This window comes from Papio anubis, chromosome 5 (assembly GCF_008728515.1).
Source record: "Papio anubis isolate 15944 chromosome 5, Panubis1.0, whole genome shotgun sequence".
NCBI lineage: Eukaryota > Metazoa > Chordata > Mammalia > Primates > Cercopithecidae > Papio > Papio anubis.
The window spans coordinates 60,431,229-60,454,264 of record NC_044980.1 but is presented as its reverse complement, the minus strand read 5'-3'; the positions used below and the strand labels follow the sequence as shown (position 1 = coordinate 60,454,264).

Below are 23,036 nucleotides of genomic sequence, written 5' to 3'. Positions count from 1 at the left end.
CCTCTGAGCTGTTTCTTCCTATTTGGAAACGTTATTGAGGAGAGGTCACTATTGTAGGGATTTTGATCTAGGCAAGTGTTCTTTTTCCAAAGTTGGCTCTTCAACCTTTTGATGAGGGACAAGATCATGAGAACTTCTAGGAGACTGAAAGAAATAAAATCTAGTTGGCCTTAGAAATGAATGAATGAGAGAAAGTGCCAGGGGACTGGGATATCACTTTTACTTGTACTTTAACCCTACTGTTAAAGTCGTAATAGCACAACCCTCTGTGTAGCCATTCACAGCAATCACTCACTCTTTGTGCCTCCATAGTAGCCCAGATGTCCTAGCTTTTTCACTTTTCTGTTTGGACAAACTAGAAAGGGTATAAATAGGTAGACTAGTTGTATGACTTGCATATTTGTCCTTTCTATAGCAAAGCAAACAGTGAAAGGCAGCCTGCATACTTTTTTCTGCACAGAAGTTTCTGAGCTTTTTGTTTTGTTTTGTTTTCATTTTATTACATAATTATCTTAGACAGTTTGACTTAGAAATTTAGTGGGAATGATCTACAAATTGGAACAATTAGTACCTGAAAAATCTAAATTAGTGCCTTGAAAACTGCCTTTAATAAAATTATCTTTTCTTTCTCTTAGGGCTGCTGCTCAGAGCAAATTAGGTCACTATACAGATGCGATAAAGGATTGTGAAAAAGCAATAGCAATCGATTCAAAGTACAGTAAGGCCTATGGGAGAATGGGGTAAGTTCTGGGAGAATGTTCCAAGTAGTACCATGTAGCATCAGGTATGCTGTCCTTAATGGCTTGCTTTTGAATTTTCTGCTTAATATTGTACCCTCTGAACTAAGAAGAAGATAAATAAAACATAAGGGAGGAAATGACTACAATTTCTGTGACTTGGAAGTGAGATGATTGATGACTGATTTGATTGTTGGAGAAAATTATATAATCGTACTTAGTTGACTAATTTCATGTCCATGACCACAAATCTCAGATGAGCACTCAATATTGCAGACAATTCTATTCTATTTCCTTCCTCTAGTCACCTTTCCACTCTCTGATGTGACTCTTTCATCCCTCTTCCTCTCCCTTCAAATTTCCACTACTCCCTCTATGATGACTCTCAACTGACACAATTGCCTTACACTTAATTGAGAAGAAAATGATTTGAAGAAAAACAACTCATTTTCCTCCTTGCAAATCCATCAGTCTACCTACATTTGTATCTACACAGAATGCCTTTTTTTCTTGTTAAAATGGAAGCATTCTGGCTGAGCGTGGTGACTCACGCCTGTAATCCCAGCACTTTGGAAGGCCAAGGCGGGCAGATCACCTGAGGTCAGGAGTTCAAGACCAGCCTGGCCAACATGGCAAAACCCTGTCTCTACTAAAAATGCAAAAATTAGCCAGGCATGGTGGTGAGCACCTGCAGTCCCAGCTACTTGGGAGGCTGAGGCAGGAGAATCGCTTGAACCTGGGAGGCAGAGGTTGCAGTGAGCTGAGATAGAGCCACTGTATTCCAGTCTGGGTGACAGATTGAGACTCTGTCTCAAAAAAAAAAAAAAAAACAAAAAACAAAAAACAGGCGCATTCTTACTTAAGACCATTGCCTCCACTCTTGCTTTAAGATCTCATCCCCTTGTACCTTCTCCACAACTTTGCAACTATTACAACCCCCTTCATTTTCTACAACATTAGTTCTTCCATCTCTAATAGATGATAATGACTGGCATGTGATAAGTTCGTAAAAAATCATTCACTGAGGCAGGTGCAGTGGCTCACACCTGTAATCCCAGCACTTTGGGAGGCCAAGGTGGGAGAAATGCTTGAGCCCCATCTCTATAAAATACTAAAATTATCCAGGAGTGGTGGTGTACACCTGTAGTCCCAGCTACTTGGGAGGCTGAGGTGGGAGGATTGCTTGAGTCTGGGAAGTCGGGGCTGCAGTGAGCTGTGATCATGTCACTGCATTCCAGCCTGGGTGACAGAGTGAGACCCTGTCTCAAAAAAAAAAAAAAAAAAAAATCATTAGTTGGACCCATCCTTTTGCCCAGTGTTCCCCTCTAGCCACCATCCCACTTCTCAATTCCTTGTTCTATGACCCTGATGGTTATCTGTACTTGCTGTTTTATCTTTGTCATCTCTTATTCCCTCTTCAGCTCACTACAGTAGGGCTTCTGTTCTATGTCACTATGGTGGTTAATTTTATTTGTTAACTTGATTGGGCAAAGATGCCCAGATAGCTGGTAAAACATTATTTCTGGGTGTGTCTGTGAGTGTGTTTCCAGAAGAGATTAGCATTTTTTTTTTTTTTTTTTGAAATGGAGTCTCACTCTGTCACCCAGGCTGGAGTGCAGTGGTGCAGTCCTGGCTCACTGCAACCTCCACCTCCCAGGTGCAACCTCCACCTCCCGGGTTCAAGCGATTCTCCTGCCTTCCAAGTAGCTGGGACTACAGGTGTGAGCCACCATGCCCAGCTAATTTTTGTATGAGATTAGCATTTGAATCGGTAGACTGAGTAAAGAAGATCACCTACACCAGCGTGGGTAAGCATCAACCTTTCCTTTGAGGGCCCAAATAGAACAAAAAAATAGAGGAAGGGCAAATTTGCTGTCTCTGCTTGAGCTGGAGCATCCATCTTCTCCTGCTCTTGGACCTCAGCATTCCTCATTCTTAAGCCGTTGGACTTGGACCCGACTTACACCATCAATTGTCCTGGTTGTAGTCTTTGGGTTTGGACTGGAATTACATCACTAATTTTACTGGGTCTCCAGCTTGCAGACAGCAGATGGTAGGACTTCTCAACCTCCATAATTGTGTGAGCCAGTCCATCACAAGAAATCTCTTCATATTTCTATGTGTGTGTGTATATATATATACACAATTGGTTCCCTTTCTCTTGAGAACCCTGAGTAATACCATCAGTCTACTGAGATAACTCTATTCAAGGTTACCAGTTGTCTTTATTTTGCCTAGGCCAGTGTTCAGCTCTGTATCCTCACCATACACCGTCTTTTAGTATTTGGTGCAGTTAACTTATTCATTTATTTTTTCATAAGCCAACTTATTCATTTATTTATTGATTCATTTATTTAGAGATGGAGTTTCGCTCTTGTTGTCCAGGGTAGAGTGCAGTGGCGCAATCTTGGCTCACTGCAGCCTCCTCCTCTTGGGTTCAAGTGATTCTTCTGCCTGAGCCTCCTGAATATCTGGGATTATAGGCGCCCACCACCATACCTGGCTAGTTTTTGTATTTTTAGTAGAGATGGGGTTTCACCATGTTGGCCAGGATGGTCACGAACTCCTGACCTCAGGTGATCCACCCACCTCTGCCTCCCTAAGTGCTGGGATTACAGGCGTGAGCCACCATGCCCGGCCGCTATTAACTTATTGTCAAAATACATTACTCTCTAGGATCCTGATGCCACACTTGCCCTGTTTCCCCTTCCACATTACTGGGTGCTCTTTTCCAGTCTCCCTTGCTTGTTCTTCCTCTCTACCATCTCTAAACAATGCTGTATTTTAGGGTTGCATCCTCTGCTGCTGCTGTTTCTCTGTCTATTCTCTCTGTTCAGCTTATCCTGCTCCATGCTTTCAAAATTCATATACAGTTGATACTCATTATTTGCAGATTCTGTATTTATGAATTTGCCTACTTGCTAATTGATTTGTAATCTCCAAATCAATATTTACACTGCTTCTGTGGTCATTCATGGCATGCACAATTAGTGAAAATGTGTCTTCTGATGTTCCCGATCTCTGCTGAGGGTGAATAAGGTGCTGTTCTACCTTTTTGTTTCAGCTCTCATGCTGAAGTAGTCTATTTAGTGCTACGTTGTTTTTTTTTTTAATTTTTGTGCCTTTTATTTGTGATTTAGCTGTTTACAGTGGCCCCCAAGTATAGGCTGAAGTGTTATCTAGTGTTCCTAAGTGCAAGAGGATTGTAATGTGCCTTATGGAGAAAGTACATTTATGAGACAAGCTTCATTCAGACATGAGTTAGTGCCATTGGCTATGAGTTCAATGCTAATGAATAAAAAATATACATTAAATAGTTTCTTTAATCAGAAACACACATAAAAACAAGATTATATATTGATCAGTTGATGAAAATATGACTATTTACGTATTTGCAGGAACCTAACTCTGTATTTTCCCTAGGAACAATTGTTCAGTATTTGCTAATTCATTGTTCATGATGACTATAGAACATGACTACTGTGAATAAGAATCAACTATATATATTACTGAATCTAAGTTATATTGTTTGAACTCCATACTTATATATTCAACTACTTTTCAACTCTCTAATTTGATGCTTAATAGGTATTTTAAATTTAACATGTCCCAGACAGAACTCATGTTCCCTTCCAAAATCTTTCCAATCGCAATACATTGTACAATTATTTATCTCTCCCATGCACAGGTCAAAAGCCTGAGTCATCCTTCATTGTTATTACACCTGACATAAGTACTGATACTCTATCAGCAAGTCCTGTCAATTCTAGTTTCCATATATATCTTGAATCCAAGTGTTGATCGCTATCTTGCATATAGCCCTAGTCCAAACTACATCTCTTACCTAAGCTACTGCAATAGCTTCCTAACTGATCTCTCTGCCTCCTTTCTACCCTTCTGCCCATGTAGATCCTCTACATAGAAGCCAGAGTGAGCTTTCAAAAGCACAAATTATATCACGTGACTCCATTGCAACCAGAATAAAGTTCAGACTCCAAGCAATGGACCTGTATCATCTGGCACCCAACTGTTCTCTGACATCATCTCTCTGTGCTTTGTTTTCTGTGTTCCCTCCTCATCAGCTCTTGTCCTGTACCTTAAGAATACCAAGCTTGCATCTTTCTCAGGATCTTTCTGTTTACTGCTGTTTCCACTATAATGCTCCTCCCATATTTTCATGACTACTTTCTTTACATCCCTCAGATCTTTCCAATGTGGCTACTTTTTGAGCAGCTCTCCTATTCATTCTCTTCAATATTGCCCTTTTTATTTGCATGCTTGTTGCCTGGTTGCCTGTCTTCCCCAGGTAGAATGAAATTTTCTTAAAGTCAGGAAACTTTATCTTTTTTTTTTTTTTTTAAATAGAGTTTCGCTCTTGTTTTCCAGGCTGGAGTGCAATGGCGCAATCTTGGCTCAGTGCAACATCCACCTCCTGGGTTCAAGCAATTCTGCTGCCTCAGTCTCCCAAGAAGCTGGGATTACAGGCATGTGCCACCATGCCTGGCTAATTTTTTGTATTTAGTAGAGACAGGGTTTCACCATGTTTGTCAGGCCTGTCTCAAACTCCTGACCTCAAGTGATCCACCTGTCTCAGCTTCCCAAAGTGCTGGGATTATAGGCATGAGCCGCTATGCCTGGGCTAGGAACTTTATCTTTTTCATTGTGGAATCCTTGGTATCTTTAGACACTTTTTTTTTTTTTTTGAGACAGAATCTCAGTCTGTCACCCAGGTTGGAGTGCAATGGCTCTAAATTGGCCCACTGCAACCTCCACCTCCTGGGTTCAAGCAATTCTCTTGCCTCAGCCTCCCTAGTAGCTGGGATTACAGGCATCTGCCACCATGCCTGGCTAATTTTTGTAGTTTTAGTAGAGACAGGGTTTCACCATATTGGCCAGGCTGGTCTCAAACTCCTGACCTCAAGTGATCCACCCACCTTGGCTTCCCAAAGTGCTGCTGGGATTAGAGACATGGGCCACTGCGCATAGCCAGGATCCTCTGTATCTTTAGATATTATTTTAATAATATTCTTATATATCATAGAGTTTCAATAAATAGTTACTGACTTTTGATTAACTGGGGACTCTGATAAAGTATCATACATGGTTGACTGGTAGAAAATGAATTAGGTTCTGATAAAGAGAAAAAGAGAAAAGAAAATAGTAATTTGTTTAAAACAAACCTAAAACAAACAGAAACCCCTAATGCCATCTCACCATATATACAGTTATTGTTTAGTTCTGTAATAATTTTTCAGTAAGTGAATTATAACTAGGTAAATATGAACATTAAAATTTAATAACTCTTTGACTTGTGCCTGGTATAATTTGTCATTTGAGTTGTAAAGGATGCTAATTTTACCTACCTCTTTTGATCAGGAATAGTTATCTGATAACTACAGCCCGTTTTCCTAATGGCAAATTGATATGTATTGTTGCTCTGTTAGGAAGAAGAAAGCATGTGGGCTATTTTGAAGCACAAATACAGTTTAGAGTCCTTAAAAATGGTGTTAGCATCATGGATTTTTGTGACCACAGGATTGTCAGCTCACATCTTTTGGAACTTACTCTAGGCATTTATAAAGCAAATTATTTTACATATTAGGCTTAAAAAATGGTAGAATAAGTAAGATAATCTCTAGCATTAAATTCATGATCTATAGGACAACCAGGTTGTCAGCAAGCAAATGGCGAGAGTTCAAATGTATAGAATCTTAAGTTGGAGGGAATTTTACTCCTGTGAGCCATAGTACAGTGAATAAATTAAGTGTAATCTGGATTAGAACTGAATACCAAGACAGACAGACGTTTGACGATGTTTGTGATGTCCTGATGTTCTTTAATCATGTATCTCATATTCTTGTACTCTGTATTCCCTTCAGGCTGGCCCTCACTGCCATGAATAAATTTGAAGAAGCAGTTACAAGTTATCAAAAGGCATTAGATCTTGATCCTGAAAATGATTCCTATAAGTCAAATCTGAAAATAGCAGAACAGAAGTTAAGAGAGGTATCCAGTCCTGTAAGTTGTTAATGCCAAATGAGTGAAGTATTTTCTGTCACTCACAAGTTATTGTAATTGTAGTTGTTGGACTGATTCTCAGATATAATTGTTTTACAGACAGGAACTGGACTGAGCTTTGACATGGCTAGCTTGATAAATAATCCAGCCTTCATTAGTATGGTGAGTATACTTTCTTTTCTGCCTCTACTGGCTTTGTTTTCCTTAGAGCTATGTAGCTATGCAATTTTTTTTTTTAGAAACAAGTAAGTGAGATTTTGTGGTTGTAGTTGTAGTGGAGTGTTGATATAAGGCTATAGCAGGGTTTTTTTTTTTTAATTTCCAACTTTTATTTCAAAGTGCAGGGGTACTTGTGTGGGATGTGCAAGTTTGTTACATAGGTAAAATGTGTGCCGTGGTAGTTTGCTGCACAGATCCTTCCATTACCCAGGTATTAAGCCCAGCATCCATTAGCTATTCTTCCTGGTCCTTTCTCTCCTCCCATCCCCTGCCCTCCAACAGGCCCAGTGTGTGTTGTTCCCCTACATGTGTCATTGTGTTCTTATCATTTGGCTCCCACTTGTAAGTGAGAACATGTGTTATTTGGTTTTCTTTTCCTGTGTTACTTTGTTAAGTAAAATCGTAAAATGGCCTCCAGCTCCATCCATGTCCCTGCGAGAGACGTGATCTTGTTTCTTGTTATGGCTGCATAGTATTCCATGGTGTGTATGTACCGCATTGCCTTTATCCAGTCTATCATTGACGGGCATTTGGGTTGATTCCATGTCTTTGCTATTGTGAATAGTGCTGCAGTGAACATACATATGCATGTGTATTTACAGTAGAATGATTTCTGTTCCTTCGGGTGTATACCCAGTAATGGGATTGCTGGGTCGAATGGTATTTCTGCTTCTAGGTCTTTGAGGAATCACCACACTGTCTTCCACAATGGTTGAACTAATTTACATTTCCACCAACAGTATTAAAGCATTCCTTTTTCTCCACAACTTCACCAGCATCTGTTTTTGTTGTTGTTGTTGTTGTTTGTTTGTTTTTGAGACGGAGTTTCACTCTTGTCACCCAGTCTGGAGTACAATGGTGGGATCTTGGCTCACTGCAGCCTCCACCTCCTGGGTTCAAGCAAATCTCCTGCCTCAGCCTCCTGAGTAGCTGGGATGATAGGTACCCACAACCACACCTGGCTAATTCTTGTATTTTCAGTAGAGATGGAGTTTCACCATGTTGACCAGGCTGGTCAAACTCCTGACCTCCGGTGATCCGCCCACCTCAGCCTCCCGAAGTGCTGGGATTACAGGCAGGAGCCACCACACCTGGCCTATTTTTGAGTTTTTAATAATAGTTGTTCTGACTTGTGTGGGATGGTATCTCATTGTCGTTTTGATTTGCATTTCTCTGATGATCAATGATGTTGAGCTGTTTTTTCATGTTTATTGGCCACATATATGTCTTCTTTTGAGAAGTGTCTGTTCATTTCCTTTGCCCACTTTATAATGGGGTTGTTTGTTTTTTTGTGTAAATTTGTTTGTTTATAGATACAGTATATTAGACCTTTGTCAGATAGATAGATTGCAAAAGTGTTCTCCCATTCTGTAGATTGTCTGTTTACTCTGTTGATTGTTTCTTTGGTGTGGAAAAGAAACTCTTTAGTTTAATTAGATCCCATTTGTCAATTTTTTCTTTTGTTGCAATTGCTTTTGGCATCTTCATCATGAAATCTTTGCCTGTGCCTATGTCCTGAATGATATTGCCTAGGTTTATAGAGTTTTTATAATTTTTGGGTTGTACATTTAAGTCTTGAATCCATCTTGAGTTGATTTTTGTATATATATAGTATAGCAAAGGGGTCCAGTTTCAATTTTCTCCATTTGGCTAGCCAGTTCTCTCGGCACCACTTATTTAATAGGGAATCCTTTCCCCATTGCTTTTGCCAGGTTTGTCAAAGATCAGATGGTTGTGGATGTGCAGTCTTATTTTTGGGTTCTCTGTTCTGTTCCACTGGTCTATGTGTCTGTTCTTATACCAGTACCACACTGTTTTGGTTATTGTAGCCCTGTAATATAGTTTGAAATTGGGTAGCGTGATGCCTCAGCTTTGTTCTTTTCGCTTAGGATTGCCTTGGCTCTTTGGGCTCTTTTTGCTTCCATATGAATTTTAAAATAGTTTTTTCTAATTCTGTGAAGAATGTTAAGAGTAGTTTAATGGGAATAGCATTGAGTCTGTAAATTGCTTTGGGCAATATGGCCATTTTCATGATATTGATTCTTCTTATCCATGAGCATGGAATGTTTTTCCAGTTGTTTCTGTCCTCTCTTATTTCCTTGAGCAGCGGTTTGTAGTTCTCCTTGAAGAGTTCCTTCACTTCGCCTGTTAGCTGTATTCCTAGGTATTTTATTCTTTTTGTGGCAATTGTGAATGGGAGTTCATTTGTGATTTGACTTTTGACTTGCCTGTTGGTATGTAGGAATGCTAGCGATTTTTGCACATTAATTTTGTATCCTAAGACTGTGCTGAAGTTGCTTATCAGCTTAAGAAACTTCTCCACTGAGACAATAGGGTTTTCTAGATAAAGGATCATGTCATCTGCATATAGGGATAGTTTGCCTTCCTCTCTTCCTATTTGAATACCCTTTATTTCTTTATCATGCTTGATTTCCCTGCCCAAAACTTCCAATACTATTAATATGTTGAATAGAAATGGTGAGAGAGGATATTCTCGTCTTGTGCTGGTTTCCAAGGGGAATACTTTCAGCTTTTGCTCATTCAGTATGATATTGGCTGTAGGTTTGTCATATATGGCTTTTATTATTTTGAGGTGTGTTCCTTTGATATCTAGTTTATTGAGAATTTTTTACATGAAAGGATGTTGAATTTTATTGAAGGCCTTTTCTGCGTCTATTGAGATAATCATGGGGTTTTTGTCTTTAGTTCTGTTTATGAGATGAATCACATTTATTGATTTGCATATGTAGAAACAGCCTTGCATCTTGGGGATGAAGCCTCCTTGATTGTGGTGGATAAGCTTTTTGATATGCTGCTTGGATTTGTTTTGCCAGTATTTTGCTGAGGATTTTTGTATCGATGTTCATCAAGGATACTGGCCTGAAGTTTTCTTTTTTGTTGTTATATCTCTGCCAGGTTTTGGTATCAGGTTGATGTTGGCCTCATAGAATGAGTTAGGGAGGAGATCCTCCTTTTCAATTTTTTAGAATAGTTTCTGTGGGAATGGTATCAGCTCTTAAATTCTACCTCTGGTAGAATTTAGCTGTGAATTCATCTGGTCGTGGACTTTTTTTTTTTTTTTTGGTTGGTAGGCTATTTATTAGTGCCTTAATTTCAGAACTCATTATTGGTTTGTTCAGGGATTCAGTTTCTTCCTGGTTCAGTCTTGGGAGGGTGTATGTGTCCAGGAATTTATGAAGTTCTTCTAGAAATTGATTAGTAAAATTTCTAGTTTATGTGCATAGAACTGTTTATAGTATTCTTTGATGGTTGTTTGTGTTTCTGTGGGGTCAGTGGTAATATCCCCCTTACCATTTTTTATTGTGTTTGTTTGAATCTTCTCTCTTTTCTTTTCATTAGTATAGCTAGCTATAGTTTATTAATTTTTTTTCAAAAAACTAGCTTCTGGATTCATTGATTTTTTTTTTTGAAGGGTTTTTTGTGTTTCTCTCTCCTTCAGTTCAGCTCTGATCTTGGTTATTTCTTGTCTTCTGCTAGCTTTGGGGTTTGTTTGTTCTTGTTTCTCTAGTTCTTTTAGTTGTGATGTTAAGTTGTCAACTGGAGATCTTTCTAGCTTTTTGATTTGGGCATTTAGTGCTATAAATTTCTTTCTTAACACTGTTTTAGCTGTGTCTGAGATTCTGGTATGTTGTTTCTTTGTTCTCATTAGTTTCAAAGAACTTCTTGATTTCTGCCTTAATTTCGTTATTTACCCAAAAGTCATTCAGGAGCAGGTTGTTCAATTTCCATGTAGTTGTGTGGTTTTGAGTGAATTGAGTGCTGTGTTGTGATAAGAAGAATGTGTATTCTGTTGTTTTTGGGTGGGTGGAGAGTTCTGTAGATATCAGGTCCACTTGATCCAGAGCTGAGTTCAGGTTTGAATATCTTTGTTAGTTTTCTGTCTTGATGATCTGTCTAATATTGTCAGCAGAGTGTTAAAGTCTCCCACTATTATTGTGTGGGCGTCTAGTCTCTTTGAGGCTCTCGAAGTACTTGCTTTGTGAATCTGGGTGCTCCCGTATTGCAGCATATATATTTAAGATAGTTAGCTCTTCTTGTTGAATTGAACCCTTTACCATTATGTAATGCCCTTCTTTGTCTTTTTTTTTTTTCTTGAGACAGAGTTTTGCTCTGTCACCCAGGCTGGAGTACAGTGGCACGATCTCAGCTCACTACAACCTCTGCTTCCTTCTTTGTCTTTTTTGATCTTCTTTGATTTAAAGTCTGTTTTGTCAGAAACTAGGATTGTAACCACTGCTTTTTTCTGTTTTCCATTTGCTTGGTAAATTTTCCTTCATCCCTGTATTTTGAGCTTATGTATGTCTTTGTATGTATAGTGGGTCTCTTGAATACAGCTCACTGATGGATATTGTTTTTTTATCTGGCTTGCCATTCTATGTCTTTTGATTGGGGCATTTAGCCCATTTACATTTAAGGTTAGTATTGTTATGTGTAAATTTGATCCTATCATCATGACACTAGCTGGTTATTTTGCAAACTTACATGGTTGCTTCACAGTGTCCCTAGTCTGTGTACTTCAGTGTGCTTTTGTAGTGGCTGGTAACAGTTTTTGCTTTCCATATTTAGTGCTTCCTTTAGGAACTCTTGTAAGGCAGGTCTGTTAGTAACGAGTTCCCTCAGCATTTGCTTGTCTGAAAAGGATCTTATTTCTCCTTTGCTTATGAAGCTTAGTGTGACCAGATATGAAATTCTGGGTTGGAAATTCTTTTAAGAACGTTGAATATTGGCCCCCAATCTCTTCTGGCTTGTAGGGTTTCTGCTGAGAGACCCGCTGTTAGTCTGATGGGCTTCCTTTGTAGGTGGCCTGGCCTTTCTCTCTGGCTGAATGGCAGGGTTCTTAACTTGTCCATGTACCTCCTGTGGGAAAGCCATGGATGGACTTCAGGAAGCTCATCGATTTTCCCAAAATTGTACATAAAAATCTGTGTACATGTGTATATGTGCATTTTTCCAGGAGAGCATCTTATTTTTCGTGAGATTGGTACAGGAATCTGCCAATATATGAAAGGTTAAAAACTACTCTCTTACATAAAAGTGGTCCTAGGAAGATATCTAACATCTGCAGTTTGAGTGTTTGGCCATTGCGGTTCCCTAGGCTTGCCCCTCAGCATTGTCTGCCTTGTTTTTTATCTTTAGAGTTTGATATATATATATACACACACACACACACACACACACACACACACATATATATCTATCTCATATGTATGTCCTCTATTCTTACAAACCAACAAAATAATGTCTGGGCCTTTTTGAGAACATACATGCTCTGGTTCAGTATGTGGTAACTTTCATTTAGTGGGTTTAGGATGTTCCCAGGGCATATCAAGCTCCTGGGGTGACTGTATACTTTGGATGAGAATTATTCTCTCACATGATATGCCCTTGGAAGGCAGGAATCAGTTTTTAGTCATCTTCTGTTTCCTTCAAAAAATGTGTCTTGCATCCATTAAATCTTCTGTTGAACTGAAATGCACAGATGACTCATTCCCAGTGGGATAAGTCTTTTTAGCAATTGGTAGTTTTTATTTTTCCCTCATCAAATTTCAGCCTTCTTACCATACTAGCAAATACATGTTTTGTAGATCTTGTGACTTCATTTTTTTTTTTTTTTTTTGGGAAGCATAGTTACCCATTCCAGGACTCAGGTTATGGTATTGTAACAGGATGTGAAAAATGGAATTCTTTTAGTTTCAGGTTTGGCTTAGGCTCCAAGCTGCTATGTACCAAAATAAGGTGTGAGACCACCATGTAGGAGTTGCAAAAGATGGGGATAAAAAACATGTTTTGTGACTCGTAAAAAAGGCAAAGTTGATGGAAATTTAAACAAGATTTTTGGAGAGAGCTATTAGAGTTCTAGGGCTCCCTAGATGAAGGAATTAGGGAGGCTTGCTCTCATCTCAAGCCCTCGCTGAGAAAGGGTGTTTCTGGTATGGAGACTTTCTACCCGATGATGGTTCAGCCGGAAAGCCAGTGGCAGAATTAGCTGTGTGGTTTGGGCAGTTACTGTACTGATGAGAGTGGAGCAGAGGTGAGCACACACAGTTGTGAGAGAGGGTGTCTGAATATGTCCAAGAGGCTTTCCTGGAAGTGTGATAGGTTCCCAAGACAGAGAATCTCTGGAGGACTGCCAAGAACCTGAGACTGAAGGGAAAGTCATAGCATTCATCCAGAGGGTAAATTACCCTTTTCAAAGAATAGATAAAAAATCTCCAGGGGCCTAGGGAAAGCAGAAGTGTCTGAAGAACACCAGAAAGTACCCCATAAGAGAACCACATAGTTTTTGAATACCTTGCAAACTCAAAGAGCACCAATGCAAAACTAGTAAGATAATACCAGTCATCAAATAAGAACTTTGCTGCTCCTTTCACCTTTCCCTCCATTTAACCCTCACCCTGGAGGGCCACAACTCTTAATCAGCAAGCTGGGGGAAGAGGACTGGAAGCACTACAGGATAAAGAAGGACTATAGGCCTTGGTGTGGTGGCTCACACCTGTAATCCCAGCACTTTGGAAGGCTGAGATGGGCGGATCACTTGAGGTCAGGAGTTCCAGACCAGCCTGGCCAACCTGGCGAAACCCCGTCTCTACTGAAAATAGAAAAATTAGCTGGGCATGGTGGTGCACGCCTGTAATCCCAGCTACTTGGGAGGCTGAGGCAGGAGAATCACTTGACTCCGGGAAGGCAGAGGCTGCAGTGAGCTGAGGTCATGCCATTGCACTCCAGCCTGGGTGACAGAGTGAAACTCCATCTCCAAAAAAAAAGCACTGTAGGACAGCAGTCCCCAATCTTTTTGTAACAGGGACTGGTTTCATGGAAGACAATTTTTCCATGGACCATACCGGGGGTAGGGGGTAGAGGCAGGATGGGGAGAATTGTTAGATTCTCTTGAGGAGCACTCAACCTAGATCCCTCACATGCGCAGTTCACAATAGGGTTCTTGCTCCTATGAGAATCTGATGCTGCAGCTGATCTGACAGGAGGTGGAGCTCAGGCAGTAGTGCTTGCTCGCCCACCGCTAACTTGCTGCTGTGCAGCCTGGTTCCTAACAGTCCGTGGCCCAGGGGTTGGGGACCCCTACTATAGGGAACAGAGCAGTCAATGGTCCCTCTTTTCTACTACAACTGGTCAATCTGTAGCAGGCCCATGCTAGGAAGGGAGAAGTTTTACCTATAAATGAAGCTTTATGTATTTCGTTGTTACACTGAGACATTAATTGCTGAACTGGAGGTCATTTTATAGAACTTAAAGTGACAGGAGGACTGCTTATTGAAAAGTGACCGGAAAAGCCATAGATCTGTTCTAAATTTCTTCTAGGTCCTAGATTCTGGGAGAAGGAGAAGAACTGTTGTTGCAGAACTAGTTTAAAGGGATTGCAAAACCAGCGTTTCATGTTTATAGCTCATCCATCCCGCTTTTCCTGTGTAATGCCTTTAGCACTTATGGGTTGGCTTAGAGGCACCCATCCTGACTGGGACTTGAGGAAAGTTTTGAATTACTTACGAATCAGTCAGTGATCTTTCTGGTAATAGAAGCAAGTGGTGGCTTTTCCCAACACCTCATAGAGAGTCTGTGAATAAAATCTATTGTCTACAAAGATTTAGACTACATTCAAATTTTACATGATATTGTTGACATTACCAATTTGAGGGGAAAAAAACATTTGAAAGCATTACCATGCTTTCAAAATAGAATGTTTTAAAAGTGTGTGTGCACATAAATATAATCCCCTGTGCCACCGTAAGCATGGGAAGCATTGAAACTGCTGGGCCCCATGGAGCAAAGTCACATCTCTTAAGAGCTCGTTTGGAATGGACCTTCTCAAGTGTAGGAGACCCCTTAACTATAAGTTCCTATTTTTCCTTTTGGCTTAATTGGTCTGATCAGTAGTAGGAGGTAAACTGCTGTCAACATCCTCAGTTTATAGTGTTGTTTGTAATCTCTGTATCCTCACTGTGTCTTCTTAATGCCATTTTTTCTCGTACCTTCTCTCTTTTTACATTCCCATTTACTTTGCATAGCACACTGAAACTCTACAAAATGTTAGTGCATACATGGTTTACCTTTCGTTCTTCTAAAAAAAAATCTTTGTTAAAGATCCCTACATATTAACTGCCTTTAATGGGAGGTGCTATTTTTCAATTTCAGGCAGCAAGTTTAATGCAGAACCCTCAAGTTCAACAGCTGTAAGTATATAGAAAGAGCTTATTACACTTCCCCCACCTTCTACTTGCCAGGCTCCTAATTTGAGCACATTAGCTCAAAAATGATGAAACTGTTCTGAATGACAGTCAGTTGGAGCTTAAAGCCACATACATTTGGCCTAGCTACTGGTATAACATGGGTTTATTTTATTAAGTTTTCCTCGTCCAGTTGTCCTATTTGTTAAGAATATATACCAATCCCAGTGATGTATTTCTTGTGTACTCTAGAATGTCAGGAATGATGACAAATGCCATTGGGGGACCTGCTGCTGGAGTTGGGGGCCTAACTGACCTGTCAAGCCTCATCCAAGCGTAAGTATTATTTAAAACAGAAATAGTGAAGATGTATTTTATGTTTTACAGCTTATCTCTATGGTGAGGGGTCAGGGCTTTCTTTTTATCTTTTACCGTTAGTAACTTTGGCCTCCTTACTGTTACTAAATCTGAAAGAAGTTCATGAATTAGAACCACTTTTTAGACTGCAGGGCAGGAATCCATACCTAGATAGTTTGGCCAGTCCTGTCTGTTGAGAAAAAGAATCATGTTTATTATGCCTTTTTTTTTTCCCCCGTTCATTATGCTTTATTTTTTGGGACTTTCAAGTACCAGCAGAATCTCTTGCTTCTTTTTCTTTTTTGGTACCATCTCAATAAGGCAGGTGAGGGACAGATATTACAAAAGTAGATAATTTATATCCCTACCCAATGGCTAGAGAAACTGAGGTACAGGTTACTGACTTGCTAAGGAACCGATGGCACAGTCAATCTTTTTCATTTGCAGCCTAATTTTAATTTTACTTGATTGTGTTGTCAGTGTGAAATTAGGGTCATTGGTTTTTAAGTGGGGGTATCAATACTATATCTTTGCTTACAGAAGGTCCCAAGGATTGGTGCCCTGGTACTTTGAGGGTATGGAGACAAATGGTAAAAATCGTATATCCAAATAAATTGTGATCTCATATATATATAAAGCTACTAATCCCCCATTTTTTCCCAATGAAGATCCAAGTTTTTCAGCAGACTTCAAACTACTCAGGGACGCAGATGAAGGTCAAATATCCTGTTAAAATATATATCAATTTAGGTACACATGCATAGTTTAAAATCACATGTTACATACTTTAATGTTCAGGCAATTCAGGAAACTTGTATTCAAACTTTTTCAGTGCCTGTCAGCACTTAGAGGAACTACTTGCATCTTCTCGTTACTTGAGCATATTGCCTCCACTTGTATCAGATTGGTGAAGATAACTTTGCTTTTTGAATCTGTGTCTGATGCTCTCGCTGGACACTTTATATGAAGCCACAGTACCATTTGTTCTTTGTCAGCACAACCGTGTATCCACTTAGAATATTGCGTTTTTAGAATGACCTTTAAATGGCGTATAATAATATCTAACACTGGCAATAGAGGGTCACACACTACAATTTGTGTTAAACTTCTTAGTGTTTTTAAAATTACTTGTTAGGTGACCTCCAAAAGCATCCCAAACTGGGTGTTATATGAGACTATTGACTTGCGTATAAAAGCATTATATTTTAGCACATACAATAAAAACATACACTTCTTAGCCCTTTGCTTCTTTGTCATTAGCACTAGAGAAGCAGATTTCACCCAATTGAGGTACTTATTTTTTTTAGCATGGGTGTTTTGTTTCTTATAAAGAACACTGCATTGTAATAATGCGATATGGAGGCATTGGTAAACTTGTAGATACTAAAGACATGGCTCTAAAACTTTTGTAGAAAAAAGCCCCCTTTAGGTAGCTCCCACATTTTCTGCAGTTCTTTTTGCATGGGTAAATGTGACTGGCAATTCCCTATTCAAACCACATTGCCTCTTTACTACAGGGGACAGCAATTTGCTCAGCAGATACAGCAACAAAATCCTGAACTTATAGAGCAACTGAGAAATCACATCCGGAGCAGATCATTCAGCAGCAGCGCTGAAGAGCATTCCTGATTTGACCCGGGGCTCAAGCCCAAGATACAAATGGTTTATGGCTATGAATGAAGTATTTGTTGTAGATAGTCCCCTCCCTCGTTCAAAAAACCAAACAACATATCTGATGTGTGAAAATAATGGAGGAAAACCTCTTATGTATATTCTTAAAGAATACATCCGTTTAGACAATAGGTTTATCACAGACAAACTCAAAACATAACATGACTCCTTTGGAAGTGATCACTAGCCTTGTTGAGTGCCAATATAGCACTGGGATAAGGTTCCATTTTCAAACTTCTATCATATTTGTATATTAGACTTAATAGCCAAGTATATTTATTGAACTCTAGTAGGACTATTTGTTGGTAAGCTCTTTAGCTCCAATTTCCTTTAAGCAGTTTTTTGAGAGGGGAAGTGACCCAAAGGAAAGGTTTCCTATGCTGGTTGAGAAGTGTACTTGCCACTGAGCAGTATGTCAGGAAAGAAGGAATATTATCTACATTTAGCTTTGATAAGTGCTATCAGTAATGAATATATAACATGGGAACCAATATGATCTTTAATGTTGTTTGTTCTGGTGAACAGAGAATCTTAAGAGCTGTTAGAAAGTAGCACTTGATGCAAGGGATGTTTTGAAAAGAAAAAATTGGTAATGTGAATGTACAGAAAGTAAAGGTAGGATGCTCAGGTTTTCTGCATAGTTCTTAACTAATCTTGTCTGCAGTTTGGTATTGATAACATTAGCATGGCCACTTACGCTAAACACACAATAAGATACATTTAGACATCCTTAATGTACTGGTTAGGTCAGTGATATAACTGGATGACTTAATTATCACAATTTCCCCAGTGGTAACCTTACCTTGGAAACTATCAAATATAAACATATTTTAACTAAGCCAGTGACCTGGTCCTAAGTTAAGGATGTTCTAAATGGTATTTAATTGTGTGCCCATAAACAGTGATTTTTTTAAAAAAGAAAACTTAGTAATTATTTGATGGATAACAAAAAGCATCTATCACTAACATTGCTTGTTCATGTAAGCTTCTGTGATAATTTGGCTTGGCATGCCAGTCTTATAGTTAACATAATTTAAATTTGATGCAATTTAAATATAACAGGAGACTTAAAATATTTTATTATAAATGAGATGCCATATTAGTTAGTGGAGAAAAGGGGCATGAGGCATAAATAGCATGGGTCTAACTACATTGATGATGAGAGTTTAATTCCAACTAGAGTATATTTTTTATTAATCATGAAATTGGTGCTGACATGTAATGACTTCACAAGTTTTACAAGGGAAAACTGAAAAAGGAAGTAATATAAATTTTGTGGGGTTTTTTTGAGATGGAGTCTTACTCTTTTGCCAGGCTTGAGTGCAGTGTTGCGATCTCAGCTCACTGCAACTTCCATCTCCTGGATTCAAGTGATTCTCGAGCCTCAACTTCCCAAGTAGCTGGGATTATAGGTGCCCACTGCCATGCCCAGCTAATTTTTCTTTTTTTTTTGAGATGGAGTCTCACTCTGTCGCCAGGCTGGAGTGCAGTGGCACAATCTTGACTCACTGCAACCTCTGCCTCCCGGGTTCAAGTGATTCTCCTGCCTCAACCTCCCAAGTAGCTGGGATTACAGGGACACGCCACCATGCCCAGCTAATTTTTGTATTTTTAGTAGAGACGGGGTTTCACTATGTTGGCCAGGATGGTCTCTATCTCTAGACCTTGTGATCCGCCTGCCTTGGCTTCCCCAATGTTGGGATTACGGGCGTGAGCCACTGTGCCTGGCCGCTAATTTTTGTTTTTAATGGAGACAGGGTTTCACTATATTGGCCAGGCTGGTCTCAAACTCCTGACCTCAAGTCATCTGCCCATTTTGGCCCCTCAAAGTGCTGGGATTAGAGGTGTGAGCCATTGTGCCTGGCCAGGAAGCAATATAAAATTAAATTAGTAATAATGCAGATGATTAGGCCTTATAGAACCCTTATCAAAAGACTAATCGGCTGGGCGCAGTAGCTCATGCCTGTAATGGCAGCACTTTGGGAGGCTGAGGCGGGGGGGATCACCTGAGGTCAGGAGTTTGAGACCAGCCTGGCCAACACGGTGAAACCTCACCTCTACTGAAAATACAAAAGTTAGCCTGGCTTGGTGGCAGGTGCCTATAGTCCCAGCTACGTGGGAGGCGGAAACATGAGAATCACTTGAACCCGAGAGGTGGAGGTTGCAGTGAGCTGAGATTGCGCCACTGCACTCCAGCCTAGGTGACAGAGTAAGACTCCATCTCAAAAAAAAAAAAAAAAAAAAAAAGAGAGAGACTAATTATTTTGTATCTTGAGGTTTAAAAACCAACTTTTATCTTTCTACTTTGTGACGTCAGAATAGTAGTTCTATAACTTCATTGTAAGACTCACCTGGAGAATTCATTAAAGATGCAGATTCAGGGCCACGTGTTCAATTCTGTTATAGTAGGTCCTGTAATAAGGCCTAGGAATGGCCATTTTAAACAGTACACTAGGTGGTTTTGATACAGATCCAGGGACTCTAACTTAGAGGAACACTAGGTTAGAGGTTTCTCAATTAGACCTGCAAACACCTAAGCACCTGGCTAAAGCTACAGTGAAGATCTGTATGAAGATATATAGTTCTGCAGAATTTTAAAAAAGCAGAATTCAAGTCTTCGGCCCTCAGAAGTTAAATTCGTATTCCATCTAAGCCAACTTTGTTTTTCACTAAGTTAGAATAATCTCCTAGTATTCCAGTATTACACAGAACGAAGTAGTACTACTAACACATAGAAGTCATTACTGTGATATAAAAAGCAAAATAGATTCTTAATTAAAAATTAGTCACCCATATTCAGTGTTGAATAAGAAGTCAAAGTTTCTAGCGTAACTATCTTGAGTGCATTTAAAATGCTTTTAGAGCAATAAGATAAGCTGCTAGCTCACTGCCTAGAAAAACAGAAGATACAAATTCACAGTGTCAGAAATGAAAGAGGGGATACACTACAGACACTATAGGTATTAAAAGGCTAACTAGAAAACACCATGACCAACTCAACGATTGTATATTTAACAACTTAGATGAAACAGATTCCCTATAGGATACAAACTAGAAATCTCACTGAAGAAATAGAAAACCTAAACAGACCTGTATTTATTAAGGAAATTGAGTTTGTGGTTAAGTTAAAAACCTTCCAGGAAAGAAAACTACAGGCCCAGATAACTTCAATGATGAATTTTACCAAACACTTAAGGGAGAAATAATAGCAATTCTTAACAATCTCTTCCAGGAAACAGAAGAGGAGAAAATACTTCCCAACTCATTTTATTTGACTAGTATTACCCAAAGATACTATAAGAAAAAAAACTTTAGAACAATGTCTTCATGTGCTAACATCTGTAAATTAGCCATTCTTTTTATATGAAATAATGGGAAATTGGTATATTTCTTCCATTTCACTTTTCTATTTGTTTCTTTGCTAATATACCACCTGTAACAAATTCAATCCAGATGCTATCTGTCCACTTACCTACATTTCCATTCTATTCAAGCCATTTTTGCTCTTCAAGTACCTTGATCACTTTGGAATCACAGCATTGCAAGCTATTTCAAAAAAATTTTGCGTGGTTGGATTGTGCTAGCTACTTTTCAATTTATAAAAACTGCCCCATATATTTTCTTGCTTGTCTGGGAAATACAGTTGCTATCTAACTAGAAAAGTAAGAAGACATTATTAAACTAACTCTTTAAGCACCCTACTAAATGTTTGACTTCCATTTCTTGTAGTAGCTGTAGCTATTATGATACTATGTAAAACAGAATAGGTTCTATATATGCAAATGACATTTTCATTTAATGTACCAAATTGTGTATCTAACTTTTATAATATAGGTTAAACAGATCCTTTCTGAGATGGCATTATCTAATCTTTACTTAAAACTATGAAAAATATGTGTCCACGTTATTGTTTATAACAGAAGAGACTATAATTAAAGTACAGAGCAGATTCCAAGTGACCATGATATTACTTTTAAGATTTAAAACAGAATGAAACAGAAGATTCAGTCATAAGAAGATGCTTGAAAAACAATCCAAGTATCCAGTGCAGTGGCCATAAAATATTATTTCATCATTTAATCAATCTTAATCATTTTGAAACAAAGACAGACTTCAATTTTACACTGCTTGCACTTTATTTTGTACGGACATTTCATTAATTATTACTCAATTTTGAGGTGCAAACCTTCTGAATATAGCTTTCATTTTGGACCAATTTGTTATGGCAATAAATAATGATGCATTGAAAAACCAATTTTTGTATTTGATTTAATGCACTCTTACATTTAAGAAATTATATATACATTCTTGAATTTCAACTTACCAAAATAGAATAGCTTTTATTTAACAGCCTAAGCTTTTGTTTTCCTGACAAAATACTTAAAACTTTTTGTTACATTAATGCTGCAAAGTTGTTTATCACCTCAACTTTCTCACTGCTTTGCTCATAACTAAGTGTGATCACATGCAGAAAGTTTTATAACAGTAACACATGATGTAGAGTTTAAAATCATATCAGAAGATAGAAATTATTTAAATATACCATATAAAAATAAGTGGCTTAATCAATGAGGAAAAAACCCAGCAATTTTTGGCTTATAATAAGTATTATTCTTAGTTAATAGTTAATGAAAAAAATCAACAACCTAAAAAGTAAAACCAATTCTGATCTGTTCAGTAGCTGAAAGACATGTATGTTTGTAGGTATAATATACAAATACAGACACAAACCATTACAGTAATTTTGAAAACAATTAGAAAGCTTATACTGTGTTAACAAATACCAGGTTATAAGGGGACTACCCCCTTTGTTTTAAGCAAACTTTTTCTGCTGACTGAATAGCTAGGAAGAAAACTGGAGTTAACTGAAATATTTCTAAACAAAATGTTACAAAGTTCTAAGAAACAACTCTTTCTTCTAGATTGAGGTCAGCCAACTATACCCTGCAGGCCAAATCTGTCCAGCTGCCTCTTTTTTTTTTTTTTGAGACAGTCTTGCTCTGTCGCTTAGGCTAGAGTACAGTGGCATGATCTCAGCTTACTGCCACCTGCGCCTCCTGGGTTCAAGTGATTCTCCTGCCTCAGCTTCCTGAGTCCAGCTGCTGCTTTTTATGTACACCACTGTACTTTTTTTGCCTACTGGCTGCTCTTACAGTACAATGGCAGAGTTCAATATTTGTGACAGAAACCTTATGGCCTGCAAAGCCTAAAATATTTAGTGTCTTGTACCTTACATAAAAAGTTTGCTGACTCGTGTTCTAGATACTGGCTAGGGACAAATGGTCTCAGATACACAGCTTTTGGAGAACAAAGTCCAGTGGTCATCTAAAATGAAATGAAATTAAATAGGTGTAGAAAATCTACACATGTTCATTTCGAACATAACTTACAACATAAAATCAGATCTCTTCAAAACAAATATTTAATATTTTAACTATTTTACAGGAAAGAAATTTAAATAACATATTTACTTCGCTGTTGACGTCATCATTTTACAAAGGTGACAAAAAGCAGTTCTGTGAAACTAAATGAAAAGCATAACTGGAAATTTCCTTCAGCTTTCCACTTTAATGGCAGAAGATACCACACAGACTTGTGCGATGTCATCATATTCATATGTTCTCTTTAAGAATGTGTCTGTTAGTCTTAAGCCAGAGATGCTCTATTGAGAGAGAGAGAGAGAGAGAGAGAGAGAAAGATGAGTCTAAGTTTTCATCCATTCAGAGGAAATATGAATATCACAAATGACTTTTGAAACAAAGACTTCAATTTTACACTGCTTGCACTTTATTTTGTACAGACATTTCATTAATTATTACTCAATTTTGAGGTG

General features: G+C 38.6%; 2 protein-coding genes across 10 annotated transcripts in view; one reads left to right on the top strand and one right to left on the bottom strand.

Moving 5' to 3' along the window:
- The window catches only part of SGTB (small glutamine rich tetratricopeptide repeat containing beta), a 59,815-nt gene extending 38,357 nt beyond the window's left edge, over positions 1-21,458 (top strand). The window contains exons 6-11 of one of the 3 annotated variants that reach the window (XM_003899742.5): positions 636-740; positions 6,617-6,755; positions 6,855-6,917; positions 15,144-15,181; positions 15,428-15,511; positions 17,050-21,458. In XM_003899742.5, coding sequence (XP_003899791.1) covers positions 636-740; positions 6,617-6,755; positions 6,855-6,917; positions 15,144-15,181; positions 15,428-15,511; positions 17,050-17,161 — 541 coding nt within the window. In that variant the 3' untranslated portion in view covers positions 17,162-21,458. The remainder of the gene's footprint in view (positions 1-635; positions 741-6,616; positions 6,756-6,854; positions 6,918-15,143; positions 15,182-15,427; positions 15,512-17,049) is intronic. The other 2 variants (XM_009208515.3, XM_009208513.4) reach the window with 2 other exon arrangements.
- TRAPPC13 (trafficking protein particle complex 13) overlaps positions 21,266-23,036 on the bottom strand; it is a 41,393-nt gene continuing 39,622 nt past the window's right edge. For 6 of the 7 annotated variants that reach the window (XM_003899740.5, XM_003899739.4, XM_009208497.3 and 3 more), the window contains one exon: positions 21,266-22,865. In XM_003899740.5, the coding sequence (XP_003899789.1) occupies positions 22,758-22,865 (108 nt within the window). In that variant the 3' untranslated portion in view covers positions 21,266-22,757. The remainder of the gene's footprint in view (positions 22,866-23,036) is intronic. The other variant, XM_009208498.4, reaches the window with a different exon arrangement.